The sequence below is a fragment of the Eumetopias jubatus genome, unplaced genomic scaffold, assembly GCF_037043125.1.
Source record: "Eumetopias jubatus isolate StellerSeaLion01/CBP00866 unplaced genomic scaffold, mEumJub1_p1.0 scaffold_4, whole genome shotgun sequence".
Classification (NCBI taxonomy): domain Eukaryota; kingdom Metazoa; phylum Chordata; class Mammalia; order Carnivora; family Otariidae; genus Eumetopias; species Eumetopias jubatus.
In genome coordinates, this window is record NW_028274810.1 from 29,117,466 (window position 1) to 29,135,436 (window position 17,971).

The 17,971-nt window shown below is 37.8% G+C and overlaps 1 protein-coding gene across 3 annotated transcripts in view; it reads right to left on the bottom strand.

Moving 5' to 3' along the window:
• MTF2 (metal response element binding transcription factor 2) overlaps positions 1 to 11,547 on the bottom strand; it is a 57,592-nt gene extending 46,045 nt beyond the window's left edge. For all 3 annotated transcript variants that reach the window (XM_028087649.1, XM_028087648.1, XM_088022355.1), the window contains exon 1: positions 11,297 to 11,547. In XM_028087649.1, the coding sequence (XP_027943450.1) occupies positions 11,297 to 11,301 (5 nt within the window). In that variant the 5' untranslated portion in view covers positions 11,302 to 11,547. The remainder of the gene's footprint in view (positions 1 to 11,296) is intronic.
• Positions 11,548 to 17,971: the final 6,424 nt, after the last annotated feature.

Below are 17,971 nucleotides of genomic sequence, written 5' to 3' on the forward strand. Positions count from 1 at the left end.
CCTATTCAACACAATATCCAGTCATCTAAACTATTTGTGCAAATGAAAAACATAATGTCTCCACAATGAGAATTTAATACTAGCTAATATTAGTTTGCAGATTCTTGATGATATATTAGTTGTGAGATGACTAACTTGTATATGTGATGGATAGCAGGTAACTACAGATTTAAAACACCAAAACAAACAATGCCAATAACATACATAAAAACCATAGATAACTGCAAATATTCATGTCTACAACTGGTAAGGTTGATTACAATACATATATGAAACTACACTAACAATTCAGGAGAAAATGAACTGAATGGAAAGTTCAGAATTTTCATTATAATGCTGCAGAATTTGGTCCTAAGACCAGGGAGGAAGAAATAATAAAATTGAGGTATCCTTACTTCAAGCCACTAACTCTGCCCAGAGTTTAAGTTCCAATTCCTAAAAGTATAAACTGGATCTTGGGTAGCAGAGCAGACAGATTAAAGGGCTTGAAAATAAGATCACCTTACTACATAGTGTTTTAACTTTCTCAAGAGCAATCACATCTCATTTTCTCCTAATAATGTCAGAAGATAGAAAGGGGAGAATATTATTCCCTTTAACCAATAAGAAATATGTAACTCAAATAAAATCACTCTCTTGAAGTTCTAAAAATGTCAAGTAATGCTTGATTACATCCCCAAACTCTTGACTCTTAATATATGGTAAACTCCAGCAAGCCACATTGTCTTTTAGACAGAGTTATTCTCGGTATTTGTCATTTGGGATCCTAATTATGAACTGGTCATAAAAAACAGTGTAAGGCCAGAAATACTGTCAGACTTTAACATGTGGTGAAATGAGATTTGTTGCCATTATCAAGCCTCTCATCCATAGTAATATTTAGCCACAAGGCTTTTACTGGCCTAATTTAAGTCTACCGGTAATTTCTAGAAAGGCATTTCTAGAGATGATTCAACTTTGTTACATTTCCTAAGATAGGAATAGCTGGCTGCCCCTGATTTTGACACAAAAACTCAAGGACATCGTCTCTATTTTTACAAAGCTCTGAACTGACAGATGAACTTTGTCCCATATAGCCACAAGACTATTATACCCAGCAGATTTAACATTAATAGTACTGCCTAATGTACAGTCCTAATTCTCCATTTGACACAAAAATGTTCTTTCAAGTTTTTTCAAAATCTAAGATCCAGTCAAAATTCACACATTGTATTCTGTCATGTCTCTTCCCTTTCCTTTAATCTCAGCTGTATCCTTGTTTCATTTTAACAGGATATTTTTTGAAGCCAACTGTCTTCTCACTTCTAAGCTGAATGGTAACATGCTATACATTCTGGATTTGTCTTATTGTTTCCTCATGATTAAAGTCGGGTTAAACAGTTTTAGGAAAAACACTAAACTGATGATGCTGTGTGTTTGTTTTGTGTGTGGGTGTGTGACTCCTTCAAAATACTGCATACTCCACAAAGGCAGTATAAATGGCTATGTTGTTCAACAATGTATTTCCAGCATCTAAGACAATGTCCCACATAGGAAGTCCTCAATAATATTTGTTGAACGAATAAGAAAACGAATTCTCCATAGTATATTTTCTTCAAGAGGGCAACCAATAGATATTTGTTAACTTATGCTTAAGAGGTAATGTTGTTAGGATCCAAAACTATATTAGGATAATGTTTTGAAATTTAGTATAAATCTATTTTCAGCAATAGGTCAGTGCTCTATTTTTGTTTTGTTTCAAGTTTTTATTTAAATTTTAGTTAACATAATAGTATATTAGTTTCTATAATTTAGTGATTCATCACTTACATTTAACACCCAGTGCTCATCACAAGTACCCACCACCCCTGCCCCTCCAGCAACCCTGTTTGTTCTCTATAGCTAAGAGTCTGTTTTATGGTTTGCATCTCTCACTTTTTTTCTATGTTCATCTGTTTTGTTTCCTAGATTCCTCATATGAGTGAAATCATGTGGTATTTGTCTTTCACGGACTGACTTATTTTGCTTAGCATAATACACTCTAGCTCCATTCACATCGTTGCAAATGGCAAGATTTCATTCTTTCTCATGGCTGAGTAATATTCCATTGTGTATCCATTCATCAGTTGATGGGCATTTGGGCTCTTTCCATAATTTGGCTATTGTTGATGCTGCTATAAACATCAGAATGCATGTGTCCCTCTGAATCAGTGTTTTTGTATCCTTTGGGTAATACCTAGTAGTGCAATTGCTGGATCTTAAAGTAGTTCTATTTTTATTTTAAAGATTTTATTTATTTGACAGATAGAGAGAGAGACAGTGAGAGAGGGAACACAAGCAGGGGGAGTGGGAGAGGAAGAAGCAGGCTTCCCGCTGAGCAGAGAGCCAGATGTGGGGTTTGATCCCAGGATCCCAAGATCATGACCTGAGCCGAAGGCAGATGCCTAACGACTGAGCCACCCAGGTGCCCCCAGGTAGTTCTATTTTTAGCTTTTTGAAGAACCTCCATACTGTTTTCCAGAGTGGCTGCACCAGTTTGCATTCCCACCAGCAGTCTAAGAGGGTTCCCCTTTCTCTGCATCCCTGCCAACATCTGTTGCTTCCTGGACTGTTAATTTTAGCCATCTGACAGGTTGTGAGGTGGTATTTTATTTGTAGCTTTGATTTGAATTTCCCGGATGATGAATGATGTTGAGCATCTTTTCATGTGTCTGTTAGCCATCTGTATTCCTTCTTTGGAAAAATGTCTATTCATGTCTTCTGCTCATTTCTTAACTGGACTGTTTTTTTAGGTATTAAGTTCGATAAGTTCTTTATAGATTTTGGATACTAACCCTTCATTAGATATGTCATTTGCAAATACCTTGTCCCATTCTGAAGGTTGCCCTTTAGTTTTGCTGACTGTTTCCCAGTAGGTAAGTGCTCTGCTCTTAACCAGAGTTGCATAAAATGCTGTCTACCTAATGGAGAATTTGAGAATTGCTATCAAAAAGTCCTCAGATAGTCAACAGAGGGGTTCAAGCACTCATAAAAGATTAAATTAATGTTGAGGACAGGAGGAAATGACACTCTTCTCAATGAAAATTGGTTTATTTTGTTCCTGTATGTTTAGAGCATCTTAGTATTAAAAAACTAATTCTAAACAAAAACCAAGAAACTCTCCTAGGAACAGTAAAGTGGTACATGTGCCAGCCACTCCTCCTCAAGAGAGCTGGAAGTTCAAAATGATTAAGATCTAGTCTCCTGGCCTCTGGGAACTTGAAATCAGGAGAAAGTCGACACTTACATATTTTTCAAAAAGCTAAGGTGCCACACCAAGACATACCTGCAAAGCTATTAATGCACAACAGAAAGTTCTTTTCTTTTAAAAAAATCATTTTTGTTATGTAGAAACCTTCAGAAGCAGGAACTTGGTGGAAGGTCTGTTGGGTCATTCAACTTCTTCACTCAAAAGGTAGGGTTTTATTTCAGAAAAAACGGAAGCTACAAACATGAAATTCCTCAACTTTCTCCCCACTCATCCTTCCCCTAAACCTATTCACAAAAGCATGTACCTAATTCATTTTTTTAACCATTTTATTTTTTATTTTTTTATTATGTTATGTTCGTCACCATACATTACATCGTTAGTTTTTGATGTAGTGTTCCATGATTCATTGTTTGCGTATAACACCCAGTGCTCCATGCAGTACATGCCCTCTTTAATACCGATCACCAGGCTAACCCATCCCCCACCCCCCTTCCCTCTAGAACTCTCAGTTTGTTTCTCAGAGTCCATAGTCTCTCATGGTTCGTCTCCCCCTCCGATTTCCCCCCCTTCATTTTTCCCTTCCTACTATCTTCTTTTTTTTTTTTAACATATAATGTATCATTTGTTTCAGGGGTACAGGTCTGTGATTTATCAGTCTTACACAATTCATAGCGTTCACCTAATTCACTTCTGTAAAGAAGACATGACTCTTCTTCTCTCCAGTATTAGAGAGTAATCTCACATTATCAATTACCTCCTTTCCTTTATTTAATTTTCTTTTTTTATTATGTTATGTTAATCACCATACATTACATCATTAGTTTTTGATGTAGTGTTCTCTGATTCATTGTTTGCATATAATTTTTTATTTTAAATCTTAACTTTGCTTGATGCAAATCTGCCATAACCAAAATCAAATTAAAAACAAAAACAATAGTCCTTACAAATTATTTCTACATTTTTCTCATTATTTCACCAATAAACCTAAAAAAGTACATTCCACTTAATCCATTACGAATTGACTGTCCTGATTACTTTTAACAATTCCATCAAAGACCTCCAAATGACCAAATGCCAGACAATGCTAATTTCAGTTCTCACCATACTCCATCTTTGTGTAATAACTGATGGTCATGATCTTTTTCTTGAAATTCACTTTCTTTGGTTTCTGAGATACCTATCACCTATAGTAAGTGACTCTCCTTCCACCTTTCTCAGGTTTCCATACTGATTTTTCCTGCCCTGCCAACGCTTTAATATTGGGAGTGGTCTAGGGTTCCCTTCTTTTTTCCTACATGTTCTGCTTGTCTTAGTCATATGCTCCTAATGCTTCACTTAATTTTTTCAAAAAGATTTTATTTATTTTTTGAGAGCGAGAGCGTGAGAGTGAGATAGAGCATGAGCAGGGGAGAGGAAGAAGCAGATTCCCTGCTGAGCAGAGATCCAACTGGGGACTCAACCCAAGGACCCTGGGATCATGACCTGAGCCTAAGGCAGATGCTCAACCGAATGAGCCACCCAGGTGCCCTGCCTCACTTAATTTTTACTTATTATCAATTTCTACATCTCCAGCCCCATCCTGTCTCACAAGCTTCAGACCCTAACTGCCAATTTCCCACTAGATACCTCAACCTGGATTCTCCCAGAACCTTTAACTTAACAAAACTGACATTTTCTTCAAATTCCTCCCCTTTCTCCAGTTAATTCCACTAAGTTAATGCCATTACTGTCTCATGAGTTCTTAATCTATAAGTATTATTTGATTCTTCCCTCTTCCCTGACCCCCCAAATATTCACCAAGTCCTAATTATTCCTTAAAAATCACCTCTCAAAAATCTCCTACAACCACTGCCTTATTTCTGGTCATTATCAGCTCAGCTCTTGCCTGCATTACTAACATATACTTCCCCAATTGATCTTCCTGCTACCAACCCATCCTTTAATTAATGCACTTTCAATATGCAGTATGGAAAACCTGTTTCAATTACTCCTTTGCCTAAAGAGCTCCAATTGGTTGGTCCTACTGCCTAGAGAAGTCATCAACTAAAGGACAATTTTCACATTTTAACTCTGAAATGTAGATCTGTGTTATAACTGGTGATATAATCACCAACTACCCAGGCAGCATGAGCAAAGTACTCCTCAGTGCCAATGCATATGAATACACTAAGAGCACCAGCATCAAAACACAGAGAATTGGTGTTCACAGCCAATGGGGAGGAAATATGAAAGAAAATACTGAGACATCTTTTATCCATAGAGAAACCAAATGGTTGTGAGAGAAGGTGGGGTACATAGTAAATCAGACATGTTCTGCTGGTTTCCCAAAGTGAGAATCAAGAGTAGACCTGCTGTAGTTAACAATAAATCTGCAATAGGGCGCCTGGGTGGCTCAGTTGTTAAAGTGTCTGCCTTTGGCTCAGGTCATGATCCCAGGGTCCTGGGATCGAGTCCCACATCGGGCTCCCTGCTCGGCGGGAAGCCTGCTTCTTCCTCTCCCACTCCCCCTGTTTGTGTTCCTGCTCTCGCTATCTCTCCGTCAAATAAATAAAATCTTTAAAAAAAAATCTGCAATAGAGCCCAGCACCAATTTTTATATAATTACTTTAATTCTCATACAGATTAGCTTAAGAAATACTGTCACCAATACTCAAGATGACACAAAATTGACAGTGAGGAAACTATGCTACAAAACCGAAAAAATGATTCAGAATCCACACACACAAAAAACCCTACTAGAATAAACCAGATTAGCAAAGTTGCAGAATACAAGATTAATATACAACAATCAAATGCATCTCTATATGCTACCAGTGAATAATCTGAAAATGAAATTAAGGAAAAAATTTCATTTGCAATAGCACCAAAAAAGAACAAAATACTTAGGAATAAATTTAACAACAACAAAAAAATGTAAGGCTTGGGCACCTGGGTGGCTCAGTTGGTTAAGCAACTGCCTTCAGCTCTGGTCATGATCCTGGAGTCCAGTCACAGGATCGAGTCCCACATCCCGCTCAGTGGGGAGTCTGCTTCTCCCTCTGACCCTCTCCCCTCTCATGTTCTCTCTCACTCTCTCTCTCTCAAATAAAGAAAATCTTTAAAAAATATATATATAAGGCTTGTACAATGAAAACTACAAAACGAAGAGAAAGCAATTAAATAAAACCTACGTAATCGGAAAAAAGACATCCCATGTTTCTGGATGTTAACATTTTTAAGACGGCAATTTTTCCCAAATCGATCTACAGATTCATTACAATATCTATCAAAATCCCAGGTGTGCCTGTCTTGCAAAAATTGACAGACTACTCCTAAAATTCACATAGAAAAGAAACCCAGAATACCCAAACAACACTGAAAAAGAAAACCAAAGGACTCATACTTCCCCATTTCAAAAGTTAATACCAAGTAACAGTAATCAAGACATTATAATGCAGACATAAGGACACATAAATGGAATAAAATTGAGAATCTGGAAACAAATCTTTTCATTTATGTTCAACTGATCTTTGAAAAGACTGTCAAAACAATTCAATGGGAAAGAAGAGTCTTTTTAACAAATGGTTCAGGGAAATTGGTATTCACACCTAAAATAAATGAAACTGGACACCTACCTCACACCACATACAAAAATTAACTCAAAATGGGTCACAAACTAAATGTAAGAGCTGAAATTATATAATTCTTAGGAAAAAAACATAGAAGTAAATCTGTGTCACCCTGTTATGCAACATTTTCTTAGATATGACATCAAAGGCACAAGCCCCGCATCCACTTCTGGCTCCCTGCTTCTCCCTCTCCCTCTGCCTGGTGCTCCCCCTGCTTGTGCTCTCTCTGTCAAATAAATAAATAAAATCTCAAAAAAAAAAAGCATAAGCAAAACAAGAAAAAGGATAAATTAGACTTCATCAAAATTAAAGACTTTTGTGCATCACAGGACATCAAGTTAAGGAACAACCCAAAGAACAGGAGAAAATAACTGCAAACCACACACCTGATAAGGGACTTATATCCAAACCACATGAACAATGCTTACAACTCAACAGTGAAAACATAAATAATCCAATTTTTTTAATGGGCAAAGGACCTGTATAGACAGTTCTCCAAAGAAGGTATACAAAAGGCCAGTAACTACATGGAAAAGATGCTCAACATCATTAGTCATCAGGATAATGCAAATCGATACCACTGCACACCCATTAGGATGCTTATAACCAAAAAGACAAGTATTGGTAAGGATGTAGAGAAACTGGAACCCTCATAGTTGCTGATGAGACTGTAAGAAGATGCAGGCTCTTTGGAAAACAGTTAGGCAGTTTCTCAAAATGTTAAATACAGAGGTGTCATCTGACCCCGCAATTCCACTCCTGGATATGTATTCAAGAGAAATGAACCCCATGTCCACACAAATCCTGTAAATAAACATTCACTGCAAATAAAAAACTTAACAGCAAAAAGTGGAAACAACCAAATGCCCATCAACTGATGAATGGATTAACAAAATTAAATATATATCCATACAATGAGACATATTTTGGCCACAAAAAGGAATGATACATGCTATAACACGGATGTACCTGAAAACATCATGCTAAGCGAAGAAAGACAGACACAAAAGGCCATATAGTATATGGTTCCATTTATGTGAAATGTCCAGGATAGGCAAAATATAAACACAGAAGATTGGTTAGTGGATGCCAGGGGTAGTGGGAGGGAATAGTGGAAAGTGACTGCTAATGGTTACAGATTTTCATTTTGGGCTGATGAAAATGTTCTGAAATTGGATAGTGGTGATGGTTGCACAACTCTGTGAATATACTAAAAAAATCAATAAATTGTACCTTAAGACGGTATAAACATGTGAGTTATATACATATGACATATGCATTACCTCAATAAAGTTATTATTTAAAAGTATACGGTTAACATATGTAAATTTTATCTAAAAAGCTTTTTAAAATAATAAAAACAATGGAGGGGAGTGGAGAACGCAGAGATGTAGATGAAACAAGCATGGATACAAAAAAGTTTATTATACTATTCTGTTCACTTTGTACATGTTTTTAAATTTTCCTTAATAAAAAGGTTTTTTAACTGATGTATTAAAAAAACAAGTAATTAAAAAAAAGTAATCTACTTTCTTAACATCCGTTTTTGTTGCTATTTGACAAAGGAAACAATCATATATTAAAAGATCAGAAAAGGAGCACCTGGGTGGCTCAGTCGGATTAAGCCTCTGACTTGGCTCAGGTCATGATCAGGGTCCTGGTAGGGAGCCCTGAGTTGGGTTCCACATTCAGTGGGGAGTCTGTTTCTCCCTCTCCCTCTGTCGCATCTCCCCCCACTCCCACGTCCTCCCCTCATGCTTGAGCGCAAATAAATAAAATCTTAAAAAAAATAAAAGATCAGAGAAGTTGCTACCTTCTTCATTCTTTTGCAGAGATATGACAGAAAACTAGGTATGAGGCAAAAATGAAGAATACTTCATCTTAAAATGTACAAAGAGAATTTCAATCCTTAGTTCCAAGATATTTCCTTACCCTTGGGTTCCCATGGTTTCCATGGTTATTAGATGTGACAATTCCTAATAAATGGATGCAATAACCCCTAATACTATGCTGTCTAATACAGCAGCCACTAGCTACATATGGCCATTTAAAACTTAGTTTCAACAAGTTGAAAATTATAAATCCAGCTCTCAGTCACACCAGCTACATGTCTAGTGTTCAGCATCCACATGCAGCTTTGGCTACCATACTGGATAGAGCAGATACAGATCACTGCCATCCGAACAGAAACTTCTATTGAACAGCACTACACCAATACATAAAAAATAGCCACAGAGAAACCTCTACATTCTAATTTAGGGTTGTTATACTGCATTTTACTGCAATAAACAAATCCTGAAAAACAAGGAAAACAAAGCATAAAAATATCAACCAAAGAATATCATTCATGGAAGTTCAGACTAACTAAACCAGCAGTTAAATTTTACTTTCCAAACCACCCAGCTACAGATGTTGGCCATGACAACTCCTCAGGTGGAAACTTCCCTGTCTGTTAAAATAGATTATTACTAAATCACCAGTTTCCTAAAGTCAGATATAAAGATTATGCTGAAATAAGAATAAAGCAAATTACCCTTTCAGTCAAGGATCTAATGAAAGGTATATTTATAAATCAATGACATCAAAGAATTTATTGACCCATAGCAAAATACACAAAATAAAATCCCTTTCCAAACTGAGCTTTGAGGCAACCAGCATAATTAAAAAGATCATTAAATATATTTTGTTTCATCTAGAAAAAAAGTTTAACCAGATGATTTCTATACTTCTAGTTCTAAAACTGTGTGTGCATTTCATCCTGATTAGGTATAGATTTCCGTTAATGCCATTAACACGAATACGCAGCATCAGGAAACAGGTGCACTCTTAATTCAAATATTTTAGAATATTTTTAGCACTTAAAAAAACTGAAGGTGAGCAAACAAAATGTGAATTCGAATACATTTTTATATTTAGGAACCTAATAAAACAAAAATAGAATTTCACTTTGTCGTCCCTCTCAAGCTATCACTGCAAATGGTTAGAGTGTGACTAACATTCTAAATATCAAGAATGGAATGCTCTATGTTAAAGAAATTTAAAATCTTTCCCTGCCAAAACTGCTGGGCACCTAAACCTGTTAGTCAAAATGGCTCCACGTAAAGCATTTTCAAACCTTTGAAAAGGTCACTTAAGAATTTAAGTACATTTTACTTTACCCTCATAAAATACTTTCAGATTCAGTCTTTGCAATCTACTGCCCAAAACAAAACAAAAAAGGAATTCTCAAGAAAAAATGAAAACATGGAAATTGAAGCCAGCGTGTAGGCAACGTATACAGAAGAGTCACATGGAATTGATGTTGAAGGAGAAAGTTAGTACTACCGGAGCATCTGGAGTCAAATTAAATCAGGCACTATTTACATATTTCTAGTTCTGTACTGACCTCACATGGTGCTTTCTGACGTTATACACAGGCCTACCTAGGTCTGCATATTTTTATTTGTAAACGGTTCTAACTTTTAACAGTTAACATTAACATTAATAAATAATTAATGTTAATTAACATTAACAAAGTTAAATGTTTTAAAGAATAGAATAACATTCCATATCCCTTTTCCATTGTTCACGAACCCTCTCTGTTCGTCAAATCACCCCGATAAATCCATCTGTTCCCTCTAGTTGCTTCCAAAGAAAAATTCTAGCAACCAAAGACACCAGATTGTAAAACACACACTCAGAGTTAAGAGTTCTGGCACTACCAAAATATGTTAAGAAATCTTGGCAAATCAGTTAAAATCCTTTGAACCATAATTACCTCAGTTGTAAAAATGAATAATACATATCTACATTCGAGGAGGGATGAGTTAGATTTCATTGTGCGCTCCAAATATAAGGTGTCTCTCTCCCATCTCACACTTTCCCTCCCTTCTCCCCTTTAAAGCTTTCAGGGTTTGCTTCCAGGCTCCATTTAGTGTTTCCCTTATCCACGTACTCCATCCTGCCCTTCTACTCTAGCCCCTTACTCCAATTCCATACAATTCCACCACCCTCTGGTTCCAAGCGGCTACTTCCCTTTGCGCCCCCTAAGGTCCCAGGCAGCCCCTTCACTCAGCTCCCCACGTCTCCCTCAGTCCGCATTTCCTAACGGCTCCTCCCCTCGGTTCCCCACCCCCTCATCACCAGGTTCATCCTGCCCCTCCAACCGTCTCCCGCCCCCAGGTTCCTTCCTGCCCCTCCAAACACAGCTTCCCCGTCTCAACGTTTCATCTTGGTCCTCCAACCGACTTCCCCAATGCCTTGCTCGCTCCCTATTTTCTCCAACACCTAAATGACTACTCCATTCTATCCATTCTTTTCAACATATACATAAATGCAAGGGACCCACAAACACACACTGGAAATCCCACCCCCACTTCGATCCTCCATCTTTCCCTTTTATACTTGCTTCCTTTCTTCCTTCTCCCTCCCGCCCCCACCTCCTCCGGAAGAGCCTGGTTCCCAGGCCAAGGTCTCTCACCTCATTCGGTCACTTCAGTGGTGCCAACCGCTTCATACAGGAAAAAACAACCAATCACGTCCCCTTGGGCGCTTCCCCTGCGAGTCCAAGCACTTACTGGGCACCCGCCCCACCGGGCACCCCGCACACGCACACGCACAAACCGAGGTCCTGGGGACGAGGGTTGGGAGTAGAGTGAGCCTTCTTACACCGGCCTCAAACACAGCCCACTTCGCTACAGCCCTTCGCCATTTTGGTTTCCCGCGGACTGCCGGTGCATTCTGGGAGCGCGGAGCCACTCCGGTGCCGAATGGCAGCTCTCCAGGGCTGCGAGGGGCGGGGACTGTGCAGCGAGCGCGGAAGAACACCGCGCTCTGCGTCCCTGTCCGAAGCTGAACAAAGAAGGACTCTTTAACGTAGCGGTGGGGCTAACTCCTTCCGCCGCCGGCGCTAACACAATAGTGATCGCTGCTCTCCTGGCGATGGCTTGTGTTAGCGCTGTTTCTCATATACAGGAAGGCGTCGTGTCCAGTCTGCGCTATGCTTTTTTTTTTTTCCGGAAAAATGCGACGGTGCTCTCTACATCTTGTCTTGCTGATTGACTGTCATTACCTTAGATAAAGCACATTTCTTCTATCTTCACCTTGAGGCCTGCTGTTCGAATTTCCTTCAGCGAGGAGACCCTGGATGTCAAAATTAAATTTTGCTGTGCGATTATTATCCAGTCCCAAATTCCTTTTCAGGAGCTCCTTGCATAGAAGATTTTCGGACATTTTATTCCTTGACAATGAAAGGTTTTTCTGTGTATCTGCTTTGCAATCATTCCTAATTGTAATGAAATCTGAGAATAATCCCGTGCAAGGTGATTTATTTTAGGATTACAGAACTTTTTTCATATTAGGGCAGACCCTTAGCCTGCCAATATACTGCTGCAGACCGGAAGTCCGAGTGACAAATTGGAAGAACATGCTTGTCTCTGACTTGCGCTTAGATACAACCCAACTCCTCTGAGAGCCACCTGGGGTACCTTTGTTTATAACTTTGTCAAAATATTTTTAAAATTATTTTATGGTTTTGTCTCATTACATAACAGGGATAATTAATACAAGGAGAAATTAATACATGTTTTTTCTCTCTCTGAAGAAGTACATCTTGGGCCTAAACTCACTTTGTTCATATTTCAAAAGGGATTCCCCAGCCGATAATCTCAGATTTGGCAAATAAATATTCATTCCATCCACACCTTTCAATATTTTAAATAATTTAGTCATACTCTTCCACTCCTTTGCTTCTCCTAATAATTCTAATCGAATTTAAGTCTGTCTTACTACATCCTCTATCTGCTACCTTTCAGGTTTCACTTTCTCTGAATTCTATTATAAAGTAGTTTCTCATAAATTCCTCTTCCATGCCTTTAACACTTTTGGTTGAGAAGAGTTTTGACTTAAAAAAAGTAGATACAGTCCAAAAATGGATAAAGATATTACACAAACAGGTATATTTGCTGTGCAGCAAAACCTAATCATAGAACATAAGTTCTGGAGAACATTTGGTCTAAGTTCTCCTCAGTGTTTCTCTCAAGGGGTGATCAAGCCACAACTTCAACATCTTCAGTAGTTCAAAGCTCAGAGACAGTCATTTCAATTTCATAAATGCTAGTAATTAGAAAATTCTTCCACCTATAAATGTACAATCTACCTTCTTATGATTCCCATTTACTGGTCTAACTTTTGTCCTCTTTAGCCACATGATAGTATTCTAATCCCTTATACATTACAGAAGCAATGATGCCTATTAAAAAAAAAGCTTGTCATTTTTCTTTTTAAACACACAGATGCAAAAGTGCATCAATTTAATTTAAGGAAACCAGGTGCTCAGGGTATCATAGGCACTGAGGGAGTCATAGTAAAATATAAAGAACACCCATAACTGGGGGCTTAGAAATTTCAGTTAACTAAGCAACATGCAATAGAGTAGGACTTTATGTAGATGTGGGTATTATCTACGTGTATCTGTGGGACCAGGTGAGCCTAGGATCCTCTTCTGCCATGTTCCCCAGAGATCTTGGATTAGGACTTTATAAAAAGAAATAAATGTCAAATTTACTGTTGTTTATTTATATCATAGTCATTAGGATTGTTCTGGTTCTCCTCTCTTCCAGACACAGTAAAATTGCACTTCTTGCTTCCTTGAAGTTAGGCATGGCCATGTATCTTGCTTTTACCAATCAAATAGGAGGAGAGTGATGTGTATCATTTCCCAGGACAAGCTTTAAGAGGCAGAGGCACTTTCCCTTACCCCCTGTTGTGGTGATGATGGAACCATGTGTTAAAATAGAACATCTATCACTTCAGGTCCCTAAATGACTACAATAAGCCAAAACTAGAGTTGTGCAACCATCACCACAATCTAGTTTTAAAAACATTTCTACCACCCCAAAAATATTCATTTTGCCCATTTGTAATCAATCACTGTTCCCATTCCCAACCCCAGGCAATGTTATCTGTCTCTGTAGATTTGTCTTTTCCCGTCATTTTATATAAATGGACTCCTATAATATATAGTCTTTTGATCCGGCTTGTTTCACTCATCAAAACATTTTTGAGGCCCATCCATGTTGTACCACATGTCTGTAGTTCTTTCTTTTGTATTGCTGAATAGTGTTCCATTGTGTGAATGTACTATATTTTGCTTTATCCTCTCACCAGTTGATGCACCTTTGAATTATTTCCAATTTTTGGCTGTGTAATGCTGCTGTGAAAATTTGTGTACAAGTCTTTGTGTAGATACTTGTTTTTATTTTTCTTGGATAGACTCCTAGAGTGGAATTGCTGTGTTGTATGAGACATTTATGTTTACTTTTTTAAGGTAACATGTAAGCAATGCATGAGGGTTTCAACTTCTCCACATCCTCATCAATACTTGATATTGTCTGTCTTATTTAAACTGAAGGTTGAGTTATTTAACTTTCTGCCATGACCTAACTATACTACCTTCAACCTAGCAAAACCATTCCCCAGTCAAATGTATGATTTATCCTACCTCTGAGGAGATTTCTTACAAACTCTTTCATCTTTTACTAACAGAACTCAGAGTTCCCCTTCTCTCTGTCTCTGTGTGTCTCTCTCTCCCTCCCTCCTTTACTCCCTAAATGCTGAATGAATGTCATCTTGTTTTTTGATTATGTTTCTATTTATACAAAAAATCAAAGAACAATTGTCTCCAGTGGGAGTGAAGTGGTTTCTCATTGTGGTTTCAATTTTTATTTTCTTAATGGCTAACGATGTTGAGCATCTTTTCATGTACTTATTAGCTAGCCATTCTTATATCTTTGGTAAAGCATACATTCAAATCTTTTACCCATTTTTTAACTGGACTGTTTGTCTTCTTATTATCAAGTTATAAGGTCTTTACATATCCTGGATACAAGTCCTTTACCAGATACATGATTTGCAAATATTTGCTCCCACTCTTTGATTTGTCTTTTCATTTTCTTAATGGTGGTATCTTTTGAAGCTCAAAAAAATTTTCTTTAAATTTTGATTAAATCCAATTTATCTTTTTTTAAATGCCATATGCTTTAGATGTAATATCTTAGAACTCTTCGCCTGACCCAAGATCATAAACATTTTCTATTGTTTTTTCTAGAAATTTTATAAGTTAGCTCTTAATAGTTTATGATTCATTTGAGTTAATTTTTGTGTACACTATGAGGTATGGGTCTATATTCATCTTTTTGCATATGCATACTCAACTGGAGGAAATAAAATTTTGTCGTATTAAGCCACTGCAATTTGGAATTGTCTGCCATCCAGCATATTTTTTTATGTATCACTTATTCTGACTGATACAACCTAGATATGTTAATATGGTACAGAACTCAGTAATAACATTAAACTCTCTACTATAATCAGAACCCAAACTAAAAAATATGAAAATTTGAGCAGAATATTCAAAACATTACATAATTCTCAATATTTAACGTTGAAAAGTCACAGGGAATGTTATAAAATACTTTATTTATAAACCTAAAAGCTCCCAATTATTAGCTATTACTCTCTCATGGCAAGGGGCTAGAAGACCTTCAACATTGTTCATTGTACAGAGGTAGAAATGCAAATCATCAGACAAGTCAGAGAGTGTGTCCTCGTAGTTTGCTTTCTTAAGTCTAGAAAGGGAGGTAGAACTGAAACAGCAAAAGAAAAATGAATGTTTCCATAATAATCAAATAAAAAGGATTTGTTAAAATCCCTTTTTTTTCCAAATTTTATTTTATTATGTTATGTTAGTCACCATACAGTACATCATTGGTTTTTGATGTAGTGTTCCATGATTCATTGTTTGCATATAACACCCAGTGCTCCATGCAGAATGTGCCCTATTTAATGCCCATCACCAGGCTAACCCGTCCCCCCAGCCCCCTCCCCTCTAGAACCCTCAGTTTGTTTCTCAGAGTCCACAGTCTCTCATGGTTCGTCTCCCCATCCGATTTCTCCCCCTTCATTTTTCCCTTTCTACTATCTTCTTCTTCTTCTTCTTCTTCTTCTTCTTCTTCTTCTTCTTCTTCTTCTTCTTCTTCTTCTTCTTTTAACATATAATGCATTATTTGTTTCCGAGGTACAGGTCTGTGATTCATCAGTCTTACACAATTCACTGCGCTCACCATAACACATACCCTCCCCGATATCCATCACCCAGCCTCCCCACTCCTCCCACCCCCCACCACTCCTGCAACCTTCAGTTTGTTTCCTGAGATTAAGAGTCTCTTATGGTTTGTCTCCCTCTCTGGTTTTATCTTGTTTCATTTTTCCTCCTTTCCCCTATGATCCTCTGTCTTGTTTCTCAAATTCCTCATATCAGTGAGATCATAGGATGCTTGTCTTTCTCTGATTGACTCACTTCGCTTAGCATACTACCATCTAGTTCCATCCACGTCATTGCAAATGTCAAGATTTCAGGTTTTTGATGGCTGCTTAATATTCCACTGTGTGTGTGTGTGTGTGTGTGTGTGTGTGTGTGTGTGTACCATATCTTCTTTATCCATTCATCTGTTGATGGACATCTTGGCTCTTTCCATAGTTTGGCTATTGTGGACATTGTTGCTATAAACATTGGGGTGCATGTACCCCTTTGGACCACTACATTTGTATCTTTGGGGTAAATACCTAGTAGTAAAATTGCTGGGTCATAGGGTAGCTCTATTTTCAACTTTTTAAGGAAACTCCATACTGTTTCCCAGAGTGGGTGCACCAGCTTGCATTCCCACCAACAGTGTAGGAGGGTTCCCCTTTCTCCGCATCCTTGCCAACATCAGTCGTTTCCTGACTTGTTAATTTTAGCCATTCTGACTGGTGTGAGGTGTTATCTCATTGAGGTTTTGATTTGAATTTCCCTGATGCCGAGTGATGCTGAACACTTTTTCATGTGTCTGTTGGCCATTTGGATATCTTCTTTGCAGAGATGTCTGTTCAAGTCTTCTGCCCATTTTTTGATTGGATTATCTGTTCTTTGGGTGTTGAGTTTGATAAGTTCCTTATAGATTTTGGATACTAGCCCTTTATCTGATACGTCATTTGCAAATATCTTCTCCCATTCTGTCAGTTGTCTTTTGGTTTTGTTGGCTGTTTCCTTTGTTGTACAAAAGCTTTTTATCTTGATGAAGCCCCAATAGTTTATTTTTGCCCTTGCTTCCCTTGCGTTTGGCGATGCGTCTAGGAAGAAGTTGCTGTGGCTGAGATTGAAGAGGTTGCTGCCTGTGTTCTCCTCAAGGATTTTGATGGATTCCTGTCTCACATTTAGGTCTTTCATCCATTTTGAGTCTGTTTTTGTGTGTGGTGTAAGGAAATGGTCCAGTTTCATTCTTCTGCATGTGGCTGTCCAATTTTCCCAACACCATTTGTTGAAGAGACTGTCTTTTTTCCACTGGACATTCTTTCCTGCTTTGTTGAAGATTAGTTGACCATAGAGTTGAGGGTTCATATCTGGGTTCTCCGTTCTGTTCCACTGATCAATGTGTCTGTTTTTGTGCCAGTACCATGCTGTCTTGATGATTACAACTTTGTAATAGAGCTTGAAGTCCAGAATTGTGATGCCACCAGCTTGGTTTTCCTTTTTAACATTCCTCTGACTATTCAGGGTCTTTTCCGGTTCCATACAAGTTTTAGGATTATTTGTTCCATTTCTTTGAAAAAAGGTGATGGTATTTTGATAGGAAAATCCCTTTTCTTTTTATCCAAAGCTTAAACATCTATATATAACAATAACACCACTTTTAAAAACCAGCTATTTGTTGTAAAAAGTAAATACAATTGACCCTTAAACAATGGGTTAGGGACACCAACCCCATCCCCACCCTGCACAGTCAAAAATCCATTGTATAACATTTACTCCCAAAAAACTTAACTACTGTGCTAGCTTTGGCAGCACGTATCCCAAAACATTTAACTACTAACAGCTTACTGTTAACTGGAATCCTTACCAATAACCATATCTTATATGTTATGTGTAGTATATACTGTATTGTTACAATAAAGTAAGCTAGAGAAAATAAAATGTTATCAAGAAAATCATTAGGGGCATCTGGGTGGCTCTGTCAGTTAAGCTTCTGCCTTGGGCTCAGGTCACAATCTCCAGGTCCTGGGATCAAGCCCTGTGTGTCACTTCCAGCTCAGCAGGGAGTCCGCTTCTCTCTCTCTC